Source organism: Mugil cephalus, chromosome 4, assembly GCF_022458985.1.
Source record: "Mugil cephalus isolate CIBA_MC_2020 chromosome 4, CIBA_Mcephalus_1.1, whole genome shotgun sequence".
Taxonomy (NCBI): domain Eukaryota; kingdom Metazoa; phylum Chordata; class Actinopteri; order Mugiliformes; family Mugilidae; genus Mugil; species Mugil cephalus.
The window spans coordinates 22,074,402-22,093,866 of NC_061773.1; the positions used below are offsets into that span (position 1 = coordinate 22,074,402).

At 43.8% G+C, this 19,465-nt stretch overlaps 1 protein-coding gene across 4 annotated transcripts in view; it reads right to left on the reverse strand.

Moving 5' to 3' along the window:
- LOC125006657 (plexin-A1-like) overlaps positions 1 to 19,465 on the reverse strand; it is a 192,177-nt gene that overhangs the window by 39,317 nt on the left and 133,395 nt on the right. For all 4 annotated transcript variants that reach the window (XM_047582912.1, XM_047582910.1, XM_047582911.1 and 1 more), the window contains exons 11-13: positions 10,389 to 10,485; positions 6,434 to 6,624; positions 480 to 631 (exon numbers count right to left, since the gene is read on the reverse strand). In XM_047582912.1, the coding sequence (XP_047438868.1) occupies positions 480 to 631; positions 6,434 to 6,624; positions 10,389 to 10,485 (440 nt within the window). The remainder of the gene's footprint in view (positions 1 to 479; positions 632 to 6,433; positions 6,625 to 10,388; positions 10,486 to 19,465) is intronic.

Here is a 19,465-nt window from a genome sequence, read left to right on the forward strand (position 1 = left end):
ATCAAAGCGCGTGTTCACATGACAACCCTTCAACTGTGAAACAATTTTTAGAGGATGTATACCACCCACTTCAAATATTATTACATTGAGTCGTATCTTAAAATTAGTAGGAGTTCTAATCAGTGATTACATGAGGTATTTCAATGCTGATTGGCCCATTATTCTGATTATTAGTGGAATAAAAGGGTCTGTGTGAGATGCTATCACATTTACGGGGACTGTACATGTACAGGGACTGGCAGCGCAGCTGGAGGCTATTTGTGAGTTTGGTTTCAAAGGGAAAAAACACCATTTGAAAGGTTTTATGAAACAGAGGTCTGAGAGAGAAAGAGGGAGCCGAGAGTGGAGAGTGTTGTGCTTAGCACTCGGTGTCACATCAATATTGGACAAAGACAAGCAGAGAAGTGGAGAGTTTCACAAACAATGGGGCTTAGAGAGGTGGGTGTGAAGAAATGAAGACGGGGATAGTGTCGACGTACTGCTCAGCGCTGATGTACTGGTCCTCCTGAGGGTTGCACGTCACCTTCCCGATGCGGACCCCGTTCTGGATGTCTTTGAACTGCAGACCCAGGTTCTCACCCGTGATGGTTAGCATGGTGCCTCCCTGTCTGGGCCCCGTCTCTGGATGCAACTGGTCGGAAGAGCAAAACAAATGAGAACATTAGTTAACCGGAAAAACTTATGCGACAATCAATTTCTATCCAAAGCAGTATATCATAGAACATATATCGCGTGTCAGCGTGAGTGACAGTTTACTTAAGTCATAATGGCCACGTCCCGTTCAGCACGAACGTTCAGACACTTGCTACCTCATTAACCAAGATGAAAAATGACCTTGAATCCATTAACTCTGCCTCGACTCAGTCAAACATTCACAACCTGCCATCTTGCACACTTAACCTGGACCCACCCATCAAACCCCCGCTTCCATCTCTTATTTAACCTTCTGACGATTAATCTACTGAATACAATTACCACGCACACCGACCTCTGCTCCCGTCTCTTTTCCCTAGAGGTCTGTGAAAGGTGTGCGGAGGTGCTAATGGCTACCCAAGGCTAGCCTCGTCGCTAATCACGGCCATATTCATCCAGCCCCTACGCAGACAAAGGTAATCAGTCATTACTAGCGTAATTAGGGCTAAAGCTAATTGGATTAGAAGACGGTGGGGCGGCGGGGTCATTCGTCGCGGCAGGGTGGAAGGGGGTGAGACGTTGGTTACTGAGGTTGGGGGGTGACACACACAAAAAAATCCTAAAATAATTATAGGGATTCGACTGAAGACCCAAGCGTAAAACTGACGGACACATTGAAACAAGAGGCATATTTTAAAACCAGAGCTGTTGGTTCTAATTCTACCAGCAGCTGCCTGGTCACACCACAGACCGGCACAATGAAATTCATTCACATGCCCTCGCTGTCTTTCAAAAGACGGCGAGGTTAAGACTATTTCAAAAAAGTTGTTTTAGAAACTAACTGAACTACACAAACCCAAGTATCATCCAGAAATCAGTTGAAAGCAGCAATTCCACTGAAAAGAGGTGATTTTGGCTCAAAGTTTTAATATTAATAATAGCAACGAATGTTTTTATTCCAACTAGATAATGAAATGAGATCAGGAACAGGTTATAAGAAGGGTGTAGGGTGTACCGAGTCCAAAAGTTGTTAAAGGGTTATGTCGGCATTTTAGGATGTGATACTTGATACTGGTAAAGTTGACAAAATAGCATTTTTATCTGGCTTGTTTGAAAGCGTCACATACCGACTGTCAGATTTGACTTTCTTAAGACAGAACCATTTTACATCTTGTTTCCAGTCTTCCTGTTAAGCTAAGCTAAGCTAAGCTAAGCTGGCTGTAGCTTCATATTTGCCGCTCAGAGCGGTATCAACCTTCTAACTTCAACTCACCAAGAACGGAAACAAATACTTTTCACAATATACACAACTATTCCAAAGTACAACTACAGTCACGAGGATAAATGATCCACTCTCTCTCGAGCCGCTCTCTACAGCTCTATTTCTCCAGCTGATACAATAATCTTCAGTCTAACATCATTACAGAAAAGGTGGCAGGTTAGTAAAAGCCACAGGTGTTCAGGACACCACTACCAGAAACACACAATGGGAACAAAGGCCAATGTCATGCAGGCTAGAACTGAAATGCCACAGTGATATAATTAAGGAGTGTTTTCCATCTTACACCAGCTAGGGTTCTGACGAACATCCCTCCTCCTTCCCCTCGCCCTTTCCCTCTTCCTGTCTGAAGTCTTTTAATTCACTCTCTATCTCCGTCTTTGTCAGCGCGCCTGAATGTATGTATTTTAGCTGCAGACAAAAGAATGACTGGCACACAGTAGCGCCGCAGTCAGAATCTTCAGATATGTTAATCAACCGCTCTTTCTCCATAAGCACCGCTTCTCCCAAACACACACACACTCACGTGCGCACAGCCGCACGCATAGACGGACCCACACACCGCTACATCTACGACTAAACAACACAAACAAAAAGCCCTTTTTGATTCGAGCCACCAGCCTAAATACTTGCTCTATTCTCCTCGCGCCGTCTACACCCATTCAAACTGCCTTTTTTCCCTCTCTTTGTTGCCGACTTGTCCTGTTGTGTGTGAGGCTTTGTGTCAGGCCTATTGTGGCTGGCTGAGCTGCAGTGCACAGATAGCATCTGCTAGTTAAAGGAGGAGGACGAGGAGGAGGAGGAGGAGGAGGAGGAAGGGGTAAGCGGGCAGGGGACTGAGAGGGAGAGATGATATGAAGGTGGTGCAGGGCTTCTTGAGTTTATCGGCGATATGGAAAGCCTCTCTAAAACAAAACTACGCAACGGAGAGAATGAAGGGACCGGGAAGGGGATTATCTCCGTCACATTTTACACGTGGTGTGAAAAAGTGAAAAGAAGTAGCACGTATAACCATGCAGACATGAGGAACAAATCTGTGTGAGAAGTCAAAATCTCACTGGGGCCAATTAAATCACTCCGACTGAACTCAGAGCATTTTTAGATGCTAAGATCATCGAGAAAGTAATTTAATTAAGACATCATCATGACTGACATCCAGTTGCAATCCCTCCTTTATGAATAAGAAATGCATATAATTACTCGGTAAATGTGTGTTTTTTTTTAATTTCTCTTGGTCTTATAACACTGAGACTTATTGTTCAGCTCTGAAACACAAATATCAAATTAGAGAGGGCTTGTCGATCAAGGCCTCCACAAAGAAAGCCATCTTTCACTTAATCTTTGTCGATAAACAGGCGGCAAGAAAGAGGGAGAAAAAGACGCAAAGGCAGGGAAAGTTAAGAAGGATGGAAGTAAAAAGAAGTTAAAAAGTTAAAAAAAAAAAAGGTTGGAGGTCTGCAGAAAGTATAAATGAAGGAAAGGAACGAGAGATGAAAACAAAGACTGACAAAAAAAAAGAGTCGGGGGAGATAAAGGAGCCTGGTAGTGGCAAATGTGGCAGGTTAGGAACACACCGAATGTTTGATGTTTTTGTTTTTTTGGAAAAGTCCACATTAAAGAGCAATCATTTTCAGGTTCTCATATACGCAAGATCACAACTACATGCAAGCGCGTCACATGCTAAAACACAAAACACGCACACCCCAGCACACACACCCCAGCACACACACACACCCCAGCACACACACACACACACACACACACACATATACTGGCATGGCCTGCGTTGTTTTAATTGGTTTCTGAGGGCAAGCTGCAATGCTTTTCCTGTCCCTTAGGAGAAGGCAGGCAGGAGATGATGGATGACGGAGGTCCAGGCAGCATCCAAAGCCAGGACCAGGACACTGCCGGGCGACACTGAGGCACAGAGCGGACTCTGTGTGTGTGCGCGCGTGACACTATCTGTGTGACATTGAGTTTGAGAACACCGTACACTACCTAAGTCGCGGCTTTTTCTTCTTATGTATATCTGAATGTTTTGTGTTTTAGGTTGGCGTGAGCGTACTCGGGCAGGCTCAGACACACGTGAAAATTGCGTTCGCTTAATGGGATGTGAGAACTAATTAATCTCGGTGAAACTTGTCAACGCGGAGAAATGCAATACAATAAAAATAGCACTTTAACAGGTTACCAGCCAAATTCTCACAATGTCTGAAATCACCATTTAGCACCTAAAACATCAGTGGCTGTGTTTGGAGAGCGGTGCCAGAGCTGTTAGTGGAGTGGTACCCAACTGCACAATACTGAACAACATCAAATGGGCAATAGCACACTCGGAAATGACACCAAATAGGTTCAACACTTGCTGCTTTGAAAGCTGCGGCTAACTGCGTTGGGCGTATGTGCGCATAGATTGTGTGTGTGTGTGTGTGTGTGTGTGTGTGTGTGTGTGTGTGTGTGTATAATACACTGCGCGTCTCCAGTGGTGCTTCTTTCCCGTCTGAACACACATTCTCCGGTCCAAATGAAATTAGCGGCTAATCCGCGAGCTAATGGCCACACAGCAGCTAGCATGCCGCAAAAAACGAACAAAGCACAAAGAGGCAAATGCAAGACGGGATCAAACGGGGAAAAGGGGGATTTTAGCAAACTGTTGGTAAGAAGTGGAATAATATTCAATTTGTGTGGCCACTGTGATGCTCTTTGGGAGAAAGGATGAAATGGCGGATGAATAGAGAGAGACTTTCTTTGTCATCCGCAGATGTTCTTTTGGCGTTAAATGTCACACTGTAAATGTCAAAGGTGGCAAAGAGAGGTGAGGACGGCAACGCGGCTTCCTCCAGCGTGCGCCTCTCGCTTTCTTCTCCTCCTTTGTCTCTTCTGCCTTCTCAAACCTGCAGTATTTTTCTCCTCCTGCCATTTCCAAAGCTCTTCTTTTCCAGCTTTTCGACTGCCACCAACATCTCTCCCCGGGGCAGGATTTACCCCTAAATATGCATGCAAGAGCACATGCCTGTGTGCACCCCTACTCCCACCACCGCTTTCCACTCACATACGCGCACACACAACCCAATTGCCTCTGTACGCTTGTTTCAAAGAGATAACTGAAGCGAGCATGAAGAGAGAGGGAGCATTAGCTAACGGATTTATCTATGTGCCTCTGCTCCAATTATCCAATATCTCCATTACGCATTCAAAGAGACTAACCCGTGTCATGCAAGAAATGTACGGAGGGCTCCATTTTTCATATGTCCGCGTCAGTGAAATGGTCATTTATTCTAAACTATATATATTTCACACTCATCTGAAGTGATAGAAGCGGCACTCACTTTAACTGAGATGACGCTTTGTCTCGTATAACATAAAATCCCATTTAAAGAAAAAAAAACAGTGAGCGCTTGGAATGGAGACGGAGGAGGAAGGACGACTGACGTTAAGCGAAGGGGTCGAACCGCTTCGGGACGCGTCTCACACAGCGGTGCGTTGCTTTCAGACCGCGCTGTGCGTGCGTGTGTCAGTCCCAGTGGTGAGCTGTAGGTACGGTGACCCTGGTCACACTCAGACGAGGACCACCGCCACGGATACGGGTGGCAACAGATGGTTACACCGTGGTGTTTAGACGCCTTCGCTCGCCCAGCCTGTCAGATGCACACACGCGCGCGCGCACATATTCGGTGCCCATGGTGGGACACAATTAGCACACTTTCACATCCTCCGTTTCTTTGTCTCCATCCCTGCGCGCACACACACGCACACACACACTCCCTCCTCCTCGCGTGTGCGTGCAGCCATCATGTCGAATCTTGTCAGTGTGTTCAGACTTGGTGTGTGCGAACTGCCTCCTCCTGGCCGGCCCATCTGTGTTGTGGTTGCAGTCGTGGTGTTGCCTTCGAAGTTTTCTATTCTTTCTGCTGCCGCCTCCTCTCCTACGTTGTCCTCCGTGCTCGCCGGGGCCAAACGGTGACGCAGCACAGGAAGAGATTTCAAATCCCCTCTTTTGAAAAGCTTACTTTCACTAATGAGTGGAATTCGGTTCATGTGAGAGGAAACAATCGCGGCCCTGTTACCGAGAGTTTTAATCATCCGAACACGCTCTCGTCTGACCCTCGCCTTACATAAACCAGACTTGTTTATTGTTACGGGTGTAGAGTTGCTAGGTCACAGTAGCTAAACAGTGGTAACATAGGACTGTTCTCATCAACCTGGATTTAGCAGCTCCAAGCCATGTTGATTTTATAGTGGCACATTCACTTGCCTTGCGGTTTTAAAATGTGCGCCAGTGTCATCAGCTATAATCGTGAGGTTTTCCGCTTTTCCTTCAGGTTTATTTTATCATCGCAAGGAAATACATTTGTTGGTAAATACTAGATTACGAGAAGCAGCGAAGCTTCGGGAAGAGCTGCGAGTGTGTGTGTGCACGCAGGTGCACTTGTAAAGTCAGGCGTGCGCCACCTGTTCTCTCTGACTGAGCTGCTACACTGGTGTTATGTGTCAGCGTGTGTCATTATCACCGCGGCTTACCTTGGTGATCTTGGGGTGTGCACAGCGGCTGTTTCCGGTTGTGGCGTGCATCCAAGTGCTCTCCGGGGGAGTACACTCCTGTCTCAGGGAGCACTTCTTCTCCCCGACGCACCAGCCGCACTCAAACCTGGGGTTCGCCTTCAGACACATCCCACAGCTGTCTCTCAGGGCGTAGCACTTGTACAGGTGAGCTGGAGGGGAGAAAGGAAGGTTACGTGAATGAAACCTTGTGAAAGAGTGAAGTACCCCCACTATCATATGATTTCTTTTCAACTATTACAAAACCAAGTAAACTATACTAATGTTTTTTTTTTCTAAAGAAATATTCATTTCAAGTTTCTCCTCTTACAGTTAGTTGAGTAGAGAACCTATTTCCCAAAGGCCTCAGGAGTGGTACACTAATCGTTTCATCTCAAATCCCATTGGTGATGTAACGGTTTTAAAGAAACGCTGCATCAGTCTTTGGCTGCTAAATGACTCCTCTTTAATTACATGAGCATTTTAATTCTGAGCTGGAATTTTCAACTGGAACGTCCCCACGAAGTCCGACTTTCTATTCAGAAAGTCGTAGAATCCTCACCACCCCCGAGTTGAGTTACCAAGATGGCTGCCCAGTGTGTAAACAATAATTAGAAGTTCCCGTAATATTCTGTTTATTAGCACTTCTGATTAGTTTTTGTTGCATTAAATCAGTCGTATAGTATTTTTCCACATACATATGTTGAAATATGTATGTTTTTCAGGTATTATATGGGAACTACAAAACCATGTCGCGCTAACAATGGCTAAAAACAATAGCGTGGTAAAACCAAAACAATGTGAAACACCATTGTGGCAAACTGGGATTAATAATGTATTTTTTACTACATTTAAATTAAACAATTAAAACTTCTGATTGTTTTTAGAAATTTCTGCCTCGTGTGGTCTTGTAGATTTCATCACTGTAAATAATTCTAGTAAAAAACTCATGGGTTTGTTCAAGTCATCAGCTCGATTTACAATTTCTGTAACTTAAATAGCCTAAATTTAGTTTTAAATTATAGAAATAATATTATTATGAAGATTTTTTTTTAAAAAAACTTCAGTGTACACTCAATAAATGTAAATACTGAACACACCAAGTTATATTCTGACGAGAGAAGGACTTTTAGGACGCTGCCATCTAGTTTTCAAACTTCTGTAACTGGAACGCCGATAACTCCACGGCTTCCACGGTAAATGGAACGCATCATATGTAACAAGCACATCCATATAGAAATGAAAGGCAGCAGCTTAAATAAAAATAAAAAACGAGTGAAATTTAAGACGACACCAGCTCGCTTGGCACATCTAGATGACAGCCAGGGATCAATAAAGGAACAAAGTGACTGCGCGGCGTTGTATTACTGACAATAAGCAACGATCGCTACCTCGCAAACTTTTTCGAGACGTAACAGCGTCTTCTGAAATACTGCACTAAAAAATCCCCCGCTCCTCGCTGTGCCTTTGACCATCAAAGAGAAACAAACAGGACCAGACAATGCTGCTCTCCCTCTGTTGTTCAAAACTCCCTGTGCGTGTCATTCACAGGCCATATCGAACGCAGTGGTTGCTGGCGACGCCGTTACTGCACCTCACAGCAGGGGAATAATGTTACAGCCCCCCGCTGAGCTGCACAGGGCACAGTAATTAATGGAGACAGCACTATAAAGACGGTTTTACCAGTAATTACATCTAACAGACATGATCTCATTGTCTGCCCCCACAGTGATGCATCATGTACGTATAGGTGTTTAATCACTACCCACTTGGCTCTTTGTTTGGAGCGTAAGGCGTGGTTATACGCTGGAGTTTATTATATGCACTCAAACACAAATACACACATTATTTACACCCAATAATACCAGTCAACTTGTGCATGGATGTCGAGAGAAACAAAACATCACTGTGAGATATGCTATGTAAATCTAAAATTAGTTTTAATGTAGATACGCTTATTTAGAAGAAGTCTATATAAAACCACCCTCGATTTATATCAGTGGCCACATTTAAATGGACAATATCTCAACCTGATATAATTCTGGATAAAGACTTCACCCTAACTGTTTGCCTGGACACTAAATAGAACGAGATGATTAGAAATATTGTTTTACATACCTCAAAACATTAACAAGAATCCTTTTTTTTTTTCTGAAGTGACATAATGTGAAGTGACACATCTGCACTGCCTACATCTATTCTGCCTTCTTTCATTTATTCATATTTGTTTTGCTGCCGCCGTGTTTCTGTCTGTCCAGACACTAGTCGTGTCACCAGTTATTAACCTCACCTGGAGAATCACATTTCCAACCAGAGAGAAATCGGAGTGAAGCGCGGACGTGGTTATTAGTCACTAATAAGTCCCGCATAGCAGCACAGACCGAGATCGCCGCAGTCGACGTGCACCTCCCGCAAAAATGGAACAACGCACCACGGTGATGCAGAACGCAAGAGCTGTGACTGGTGTGCTTAGTAGTAGTGTGTTTCTGCTTCTTTGTCCCCAATTTTTGAATCGACTGTGTTGGATCAATAAAGATATATATATATAAAAAAAAAGATATAAAAGTGATGCAGGAAGTAGAAACAAAAATGAACCCAACACAGCGCTGACTAGTGTTTGGGTGGCGTTTTTACAGAGCGAGACAGAGAGAAGTGCACATGTATAAATGGCTCACACCAGCGCAGGTTGGATGTATAAGTCCAGCAGTACTCTAAGAGTCTTAACACCGCAGCCTGACGTGCACCTCCCCAGAAATGTAACAGCGATGCAGACTGTGATTTTTCCGCCTGGTAGCAGCGTGTTTCTGCTTTAGTATTTCTGACTGCTTCTCCATCTCAGCAATTTTCAAATTGTAATGCTTTGGATCAATAAAAAGTGAGGAGATACAAACATTTGTATGGTTCGTCTTTGGAGATAGTTTGTCGAAAGTTTCAGTTGTCATTGGTGCAAGTGAAGGAGGAAGTAGAAGAAGTAAACAAAAATGAACCCGAAAACCAGAAAAGAGACAACGGAGACAAGTGTTTTTACAGAGCGAGCCCCAAGTAGTAACGGCTCGCACTGAGTACATACGTAGTTACGCCGTCTATGTCCTGCAGCACTTAGCGCTTTTTTGGGATTGAGCTGTTATTAATGTAACACTATTGTCCATGTAAACGCAGCAAGTGTAACAGTACCATAAATGGCCTTTTGCACAGTCTTTGATGGATGAATCTTGCCTCGAGTTTATACTTGATGTACAATCTAGATCTTGACACGTGATTTAATCGAACGGCCTTATAACTTTACAAAATACACACACTGAACATCCCAAATGTTGTTCAATAGATTCAAATTTAATACATTCGGGGCAGAAAAAACGCAATCCCATGAATCATTCTGACGCTGGTTGCTACCCATTATCAATGACTAAAGAGCCCCGTGTGATAAATCCTGCCTTGACAGACATAATTATTAGTCAATATATGCATTAGTGAATACAAATGGCCAAAGGTAGAGCATGTGTGCTCTCTGTTAGCGATGAGAGTGTAAACGTTAAGGCTTTTGAGCACATTTCTACTGCTGTAGTGTTTAATAGTGTCCTATCACAAGGGTAATGCAAACAGCTCGATGGCGCCTCTTTCTTCAGAGCGTTTCAACATCTCACAGACCGGCTGAGATATTCTGGCCACAACATATAAGCTTTAAAATGCATGGAGGATATTTATATTTTATATCAGCCATGACTCAAGTTTAATATTACATTACAGCATAGCTTCAGAAAGAAGACCGGCTATAAAGTTTTGAATTAGGTTCACAGGGTCGAACAGACGATGCAGATAAGGAATGTAACGATTTATAAATACTTGAGAAGTCCATCCCCTCCCCAGCGATTCTTTGCGCAGACTGAATTCATAAAACAAATAAGGATCATTAATGCAAGACGCCACAGTAACTCACCTTTGATGTTGTACGGGTTGTCGATGACAAAGTTTCCGTTCCAAACTACAGACAGGTCCACCGGCAGGTCGCTGATGTCATTTCCTTCATAATTATACTGAAACACAAAACAACAAAGACAAGATTAGCATTCACTGCCATTTTTTCTCACACGCATAACACCGCAAGACACATCCAATCAATATGAAATAAGTGAAAGGGAGAAGAAAAAAAAATCAGCCAATACTAAAAGCAAACTCAGTTCGGCTCACGGCTGCTAGTAATGTCATACCCTGCGGTGCTCACATAGTTGAAGGACCATAAAAATGAATGATGAGAGACGGGCTATATTGTGATTTTTACACACAGCACATCCGCTGCTGCCTGGCAGAGCGCAGAGTTGATTAAGAGATTGGAATCCCCCTCACCGTATGACTCATTCCATCCCGGTGATGAATGAAAAGCGTAATATATCTCCAACAATAATATTCTCATCTCATTTCATTTTTGCATCCTGAACTAATAAGAGTTGAAATGTAATTGACTCGTCGTTGGCATAATCAGTTTTATGGAATTGCTTTAAATGAGACAACAGGCTTCAGAAGCGGAGATGTGGTGGCGGAGTGTTAACTGAGTGGGAAACACAGAGAGAGAGAGAGAGATCCTGCGAGATCGCTCCCGACCTCGGAACAAATAAATTATCAACCGCGATTATCGCCGGCAAATAAAATGCCGCTTTAAAAGTTACGCAGCACCTCCAAAGTGCCCTCCCCTTCTCGTGCGCGGAGCAGCCGAACACCGAGGCGAACACACGATCATCTGAAAACACTCATTTCTCAAGATACTCGCATACCAATCTGAGACACACTTTGCATTATCAGCTACTCCGTTCTTTAGCTGTCTTGATGCAACACACCACAGCTGCTAGATAGAAAGAGATCACATATTCCCTGCAGCCATGTAGGGGTGAAGACTGGTCTGATGTGACCTAATGCCTCTGTCAGTCTGAGGGTGCCCAGTCACTTTCACTACCAGTGGTAACGGTCACTATCTTCACTGGCCTCGGGGTGAGAGATAGCAGGGCTATTCTTCTCTAGTGGAGTGGCGATAAAATCCAGTGTGAGAGCCCCAAGCCTGAGGCTAAAGGGGCCCTCACAGATTGAATCTAGCTACAACTTCGCCACTATGCGATATCACCCACTCCACTGTGATACCGTGAGATTTATCTCGACATCTGTAATAATAGTGAATCTGAATGTATTTGAGGGGGGAAAAGGACCAAGAAATGTGCATAGAGACGATAAGAAAATGAAAGGACACCCCAATGTCACAATGTATGAATGGTTGATTAATTTCTTCTTCACTTTTGTGACTGGATGGTATACATTTAGTGGCCCCTGAAGGCAGAGATGCTGATATTCAAATAGGGAAAGACGTCTCCATGTATCTCAGGCAAAGTGCTGCTTTGCTCTTAGAGATTATTTTATGGGTGGATTCTTTCAAAATGGCTTTTCTGGCCCATTTTTAGGGCTGTGATGTATTCAGCGGCCATAAAAAACTGAAGAAGAAACTCTGACCTCTGAGTAACGTTGCGTGGAAGCCGCCAGACAGCTCGAATAGCGCGCTATCTGGTTGAGACATTACTGCTGCATTACAGACCCCTTCACAGTTTGTAAACAGTGTGACGTTTTTTTTTGAGGGGCGGGGCTTAGCTGGAGGCAAAATATCTCAAACACTATAGCCTGTAAATGCTGGTCAGCATATTTCAACAGACTGTTGTGGCTGAAATGGACGAGGAAAACACTTATTTGATGGGACTACGTTTACCGACCCCTACACAGAGGGGACGAAGTCTGGTCTGTGTTTATCAAACGAATCCTCTCCAACAAAGATATTACAGGAAGTAAGTGGAACCACTGTGGAGGGTAATGTAGTAAATGCAACGTCTGTCTGGACACCCCTGAAACTCACAACTAACGTTGTGTTAGCTAGTGGTTAGCATTAGCATTATATACAACTAACGTTGTGTTAGCTAGTGGTTAGCATTAGCATTATATCTGTACCATGAATCCCTAAAAATTATTAACTTACATAATTTCAGTCACAGTTTACTCATAACGTTAGCCAAGCTGACATATTAATCTTATCTGATGTGAAGTGTGCATGTTATTGATTGTCTCACTCAAATTCTTGCAATTGCCAAAACCAAACCAATGTTGTCTATGACTGGTAGTGGCTGGTATGTGATAAAACTTCAAGTTAGTGTTTCTGATTTTTCGGTTTTGGCACCAAAAATACAACAAGACGTCATTTTCACAGTTGAAAGTGACAGTATTCGCCTCAAGCTTCCCCCTGTTTTGCCTCCAGCTAATGTTGTGACGTCGCAGTGACGTAGGCCATGAAGGGGTCTATAACAGAAAACTGATGCAATTAGTTCATCAACAGTGGGGGTAATTTAGAAAAGAGAAAGGAAAACCGGGTATAACAAGCAATGGGCAATCTCACAATTGAGGACAAAGTGCAGGAAAAAAAAAAATGACACAAATTGTTACGAGACTGCAAACAGTTTGGGACGAGTGGCTGGAAGCACGGAGGAGCGGAGAAAACAAAAGATGGCGAAAAGGAGGGTGAGCTGGGAGCAGATAATACGAGAACAAGGGTGAAGGAGAAATAGTGAGGGCAAGATGGATAGAGAGAGGTGATTGTGTGTTATTCTGTGGACACCATTCATTTACACATGGAATAAGAGGCCGGGGCCGAGCTATAAGCGCCTGAGCTGGTGGGGGCTAAAGTGAAATTGGCATTTTCAATTTGTTCTCTGACATGTCTGCCTTGGTCCTTTCACACATTCCTCTGCCCCTCCTTCTCCTCTCGCAATCCTCCTTCCCACCCCATCCTTTCCCTCTTTCTCCCTCTCTCTCTCATTACTCCTTCCTCATACCTCTTCACAAACCCCTTCCCTATCAATCTCAGCCCGACTTTCTCTCCTCTGCATCAACAACCCTCGCCTCCCCTCAAAAAAAAATGCCCACAGTCAAACAAGGAAATATGAAGCAGATTCCTTTATCGCATATACCAAACATCTCCAGAGCAACACATGTGCACACTGTACTATAAATATGCATCCTGCACACGGGACAGTTTCCAGAGGAGGATGCCAACACATTCATCAAAGACTGATGGCGTAGTCTATACAGGAAATAAAAAAAGAAGATAAATAAAAACACATGCAAACACAGGAAGATAAGACATTCACAAAACAACACGCCAGTTATTATTTCTTTCCCTTGAAGTCGGAGCATATGAACTTCTTCAATCTTTTCCTCCCTCCCTCCCTCCCTCCTTCCTTCACCACCAAGAGACCACCCAGTCTGCCTGGGAACAAGAGCACTCCTTCACTGGTTAAGATGGCGAAGGGGTGAGTACGAGCGTGAAAGAAGAGAAAGCGAGGCGCACGGGGAGACTGAACTTCAAACTTTGTGGACGGCGGGGAAAAAATAACAGAAGAATGGCAGATGGAGATAAAGTGTCTGAGATAACACCGACACCGAAAGGCCAGGAAAGCAAGTGGGAAAAAGATGGTGAGCAAGTGCGAAGCCAGGAGAAGAAGAAGAGGTAGAAAAAAAAAAGATGGGTGTTATCCAGCCAGCTTTCGTCTTTTAGGCAGTTGTTCAAAGCGTGAAGGTGTCTGAAACTTAACAACTGGTCTCTAGACTAGCAGCAGGTGGCTTTCTAATGTTCACACAGTGTCTGGCCACAACCTGACGTTAAGTGGTTCAACGCAAAGCAGCAGCAATAAAGCTCCATTAAGCTGTGTTTTACATAAACATTCAATCAAGTGACTGCACATTATGCTGCTAATTGTTTTAACTGGCCGTAATGACCAAACTAAAACTGGGTGGGTTCATGCAAAGCCTTAAACGGAGGACGAGCTAGCTAGCTGGCTGCACGCTGAGGAACACCGGAGAGCGACGAGATGTAAAACTATAGCGGTAAAATTAAAAATTTAATATTTATTGAGGTTTAATTGTCAACTAATTAACAGAATTGTTCGACTTGTTCAAAATAAATAATTGACTGCTGTGCGCCATTCTTCTTTTCCTCACATTGTGGGCTTTAATCTTTTAATGGAAAATTCCTTCAGTGCAGAACAGCAGGACAGTCTCTATATCTCTGCCATCAATTTACAATGCAGTCTTGATTTCTGCCCCCGAGGAGTTTCAACACCAATCACAAGTTGGGGCTCTCACTGACAATGACTTCGTTAGAGCACCATTCATACGGTGAGTGGCTTAGACCCCCCCCCCAGTCCCCCTCCTTAACCACAGGTAAGTACCCAGCCATTATTGAAAATTAGTGGCACCACTTGCTGGTTGTTACAGAAACAAGTCAAGCTAGTTTCTGATGCGTTTTACCTGCAGAGTTTTCCCATTTAAACCTCTACTTCCCACCAGCCTCTTAGAAATGAAGAGCGGCGAAATGTCTTTAAGAAATTCTACAAGTCAAGCTGCCTTTCTTTCATGCCTTTTTGAGTTTTAATGTCCGGTTCTGTTTGTTTTAACATGAACTCACTCTCCCCAGGATCCCCTGGTACAGCCATCCCTGTCCCCACCCATACCCTCTCATCCTCCTCCCCCATCAGACTGTATTTGTAGGAGATAACTCACCCACAGTACCCTGGAAGTGTTTTTTTTCTTTTCTCTCTCTCTCGCTCATGCCTGTGCCTTCTTTATGCGTGTCTTATTATGATTTGTACTTTAATGCTCCCTTCCTGGCCAGGCCTTGCTTGTAAAAGAGATATCTGGATCTCAGGCAATCTGTCTGGTAAAACAAAGGTAAAGAAAACGTATCCATTTCTTTAATTCCCCTCAGGACAGAAGACTAGCAACAATGAAGGGCGAGAGGTCAAGCTACCTATTCCTTCCATTCCTGCCTCCCTGCTGACCGGCGAATCAGAATAGGACTTCATTCCCCTCTGAATCACATGGTCAATTTAGCGATTCATGTGGCCCCGCACAACCCTCTGCAACCCTGCACACACACGCACCAATAACACTAGCCGCCCTCTACTCTTTTTTTTTTTTTTTTTTTATTCCAAGTTACAGGTGTCTGTGTTTGCACATCCATCCTCAAAGGGGGGTCATGTTGAGAGAGGGGAAACTGGGGTCTGCTCGAGTGTGTGCCTTCACTCAACAAAAACACGAGTATTTGCTCAGGGAGAAGTGTGCGTATGTGCACGCGTGTGTGTTTAATGGGCAGCAGAGGGGGCGAGGGAGGCGCAGTGAAAAGTGAGGTTGTGATCCCCAACTCATCTCCTCTCATTGCACCAAAGGCTGATTAAACTTTCATACCGAACCAGCACTGTCGCACAATCCGCAGTTCGAGGAATACACGCACGCACCTTGTACTGGGTTTACTCGCTACACAATGAATTCCAATATGAAAACGCAAACACTAAGCAGGTTACTCCGAAAAGGTCAGGATTTGCATGCGAGGGGAAAGAGAGGAATGTCAACAGTGCAACAAACTCACAACGCGCTATATTCTGTGATTAAATCACAAAAACAGGCACAGTGCAGAGCGAAAGGTGAGAGCAGAAATCCCAGTATCTACAGTCTGCGACATGAGGAGATGTGAGAGACCCTTGCAAAATCACGTTGTGCAGATCTTTTATGTACACACAGAAAAGAGGATCTGCACTTCAGAAAGGAAGACTAGGTTTAGGGCCGGGCGGTATGCGCAAAAATGTATATCAAGGTATTTTTCAGAATTAAATTTATTTTTCCCCATGCGAAATCACGCGTACACAACATTTTCTACTGGTTGAGAGGGAATTAATGCAGCAGATTAACGTAGTAGACTAACGATGGACTATTTTACTGTGATGATGAGTAAATATTGGAGAATAATCCCACACTATTAGTAAAATATGGCCCCCTGTTAAAATAATAATAAAAATATTTATTTTTTCTCATTCATAAAGCTAAAATTGGGGACAATTTCGGGGACAGCTTCAGCCGGGGGACAGGTCATCCAAAACGCGGGCTGACCCCAGAAATCGGGGACGTCCAGTCACCCTGAAAAACCCCAAATAACCGACACAGCATGTTTTATTTGGCATAAGTACCCTCATTCTGCTACTGCATTTTTCCGACCTTTTCATCTTCACCACGCCTCGCAGTGGTGGTAGAAGCTGTGCCAAAAAACACACTGGTATGTCGGTATATTAAGAATTCGGTATTAGCCATGAACTGGTATACCCCCCCAGCTCTAACTAGGCTCACACCCACCATTGTTAAAGTGATATGATGTCTGGTCGGATCAAAAGTGGACCGACCTTCTCTGGACCGCACCCAGCTACATTCTTTCAGCCACGTGAACACAATGTTTCTACTGGCAGACCGACAACCTACCGGCTACTTAAGACACATCCTATATGCAAACAGATGTGCTACAGTTCCACATCTCGGTTAAAAAGTATGGTTTCACAAAACAAAGAGTGCTTGTGAAAAGTGCTTGTCGAACTAAGGAAAAAAAACAACTCTTATCCTAGTCTGGAGTATGAAACACCAGAACAGGTAAAAGTACTGTTCACTTGTGAAGTTAATGCCAGGTGTGAACAGCACCATAGAAACAGAAAACAAGAGAAGGGACCAAAGGGAGACTACATTATTTGAAAAGAAAAAGGAGAATGCAATAAATCAAATCATAAAAAGGGAGAATAACAAAAACCTGGACAATGGAAGTAATAAATATGAAAGGGGAGAGACAAGCTTTCAGGAAAAAAAAGTGTTCTGACTACAAAGTTCTCACAAGCTGGACCTCTGAAAAATGAAAGAAGGGAAGCACAACTAGGTGGAAGGAGGAGGGGTTGAAGATGGAGGGAATGTGAGGCAGGTGTGACGTTACAACATGTACCTTCTGTGAGGGTCACAGCCCAACAATTAGTCATTCTGAAGCTGTGCGAAAGCTGGACCGCTAAAAATATCAAACTTGCCTCGGGCGAATCCATACCTGGGAAACGTTCCTGGCTTCCCAGCTTTCTGACGGTGATGACCGCGGTTAACAAAAAAGCCGAACCTGACACTTATCTCTACATCATTATAGGTGCAAAACATGTCACAGCGGAGCAGGCGGAAGGGAAGTAGAGGACACTGACTCCACGTTGGTTTATGTGAAATATGTGTTGTCAGTCTAGATAAGGTCGGCGTACGGTGTAGTGTACGTCCAAGGCTGGAAGTATACACTACCATACTCTTTATTTACACACGTACACACACAACTTCCAGGCAGATATGGCCTCCTAATCAAGGATCAAGTGGTAATCCTTCCTATAGCTTAGTGTGCTTGTGTGTGTGTGTGTGTGTACTGTTTGTGTGAGGTCAGGCGCCGTGGAATCAGCCCGCTGCTCATAATAGCGGCCTGTTAGCCAGTGCTAATCGCTAATGCTAACAGGATTGGTGCAAGGCTGGACCCAGTTACCCGGCTTATCTCCGGCACAGACACACAAACCCGCAAACACACACACGTGCACGCACGCCTGCACACATTCTTCCTCCATTGATGGAGGGAAAGAGGGGAAGAAAGTGTGTGTGAGAGAGAGAGAGAGAGAGGGAGGGAGGGAGGGTAAAGGGAGAAAAATGCTGGCTTGAGGAAAAAAAAAATAATGCTGCCACAGTCAATGTTTCTCATCTTTCAGCCCACGCATTAAGCTAGTGTAAGCTTACTAGACCTCTCCCTGGACAAAAGGCTGATTTTAGGTGGTTTGCAGAAATGTCCATATTTTCAATGTCGTCACCCCTTTTTCTTCCCCTGTTAACGTAATGCCATTCTTTTGGGGGCCATTCTCTCCTCGCTATCTTGGGAACTCTGCCCTATAGCTCACATCTAATAGCGGCGCCTACGCGTACACCGCATTTTACTTTTCACTCATCACACAACTACTTAATCTCACAGCACATCTAGTTATGTGACCCAGAAAACTAACTGGCAATTGGGAGACATTTACCGACCTACATGTGACTTTATGGTACAACAAGATGAGATTTAAAACTTTACGCCGTCATTTGCGAATCTGGCAAAAGAAGTTTCCTAGTGTTTGCAATTTTTTGTCAGGAAATGTTGCTATAGATGATCATGTTAACAATTTGTGTTAAAGGAATGAGTGAAGTCTGCTAGGAAAGTGAGACTGATCAGAGATTTATCGATTTCTAGTATCAGATTTAAATTTTAGCATCAAATGAATACTTTGCTTCATTTTGTACATGTGCGTTTGTTTAGAACGATATGTAGCCTAATAAAGGTTTCTCATTCGTTCATTCATTCATTTATATTTGCAACAGTTGTGGCTCTTTGAAATTACAACATTAATCAATTGACATTACTGTAGCACACACCAATGAAGACATTTAAGGTGTTCTACATGTTTTACCACGACTCAGGTGTATGAAAATCACTTGTATCACTTTCTTATATGCATACACCGATCAGGCATAACATTAGGACCACTGGTGGGAAGTCATTGACCATCTTTTTACAATTCAGTGTTCTGCTGGGAGACTTTTGGACCTGGTCATTCATTCATTCATTCATTCATTCATTCATTCATGTGGATGAATGAATGAACAAGTAAAAGGAACAAGTAAAAAACACGAGGCACAAAAACAGCACAATATTAGGCAGGTGGTCATAATGTTATGCCTGATCAATGCATATCATCATATAGAAATAGAAGGTGCAGCACTAATATGAGACAAGGTCTATGTAGTGTAAAGAAACGGGGTGGAGAAGTTGGCATATGCTGATAGCTGTGCAGCAATTAATTCTTATTTATCCAGGACAGAAGTGTGGGAGTTCAGCTCTTCACCTATCAGAGAGGGAGGGGGAAAAGACAGTGAGCCGGTGATGGGATGGAGACGAAGAGGAAACTGGAGGCTGCAAAGGTGTTGGAGAAAGCATGCATGGGAGGAAATGAAGGGCACGCAACAGGGAGGCAAATCTTCCTCTTCCTCATTCACCTTAAGACACTTCAGTAGAAGGTCTGAGCTGTCACATGACAAAAGGACAATGAGTAGTTTTTAATCTGCAGTTTTTCACAG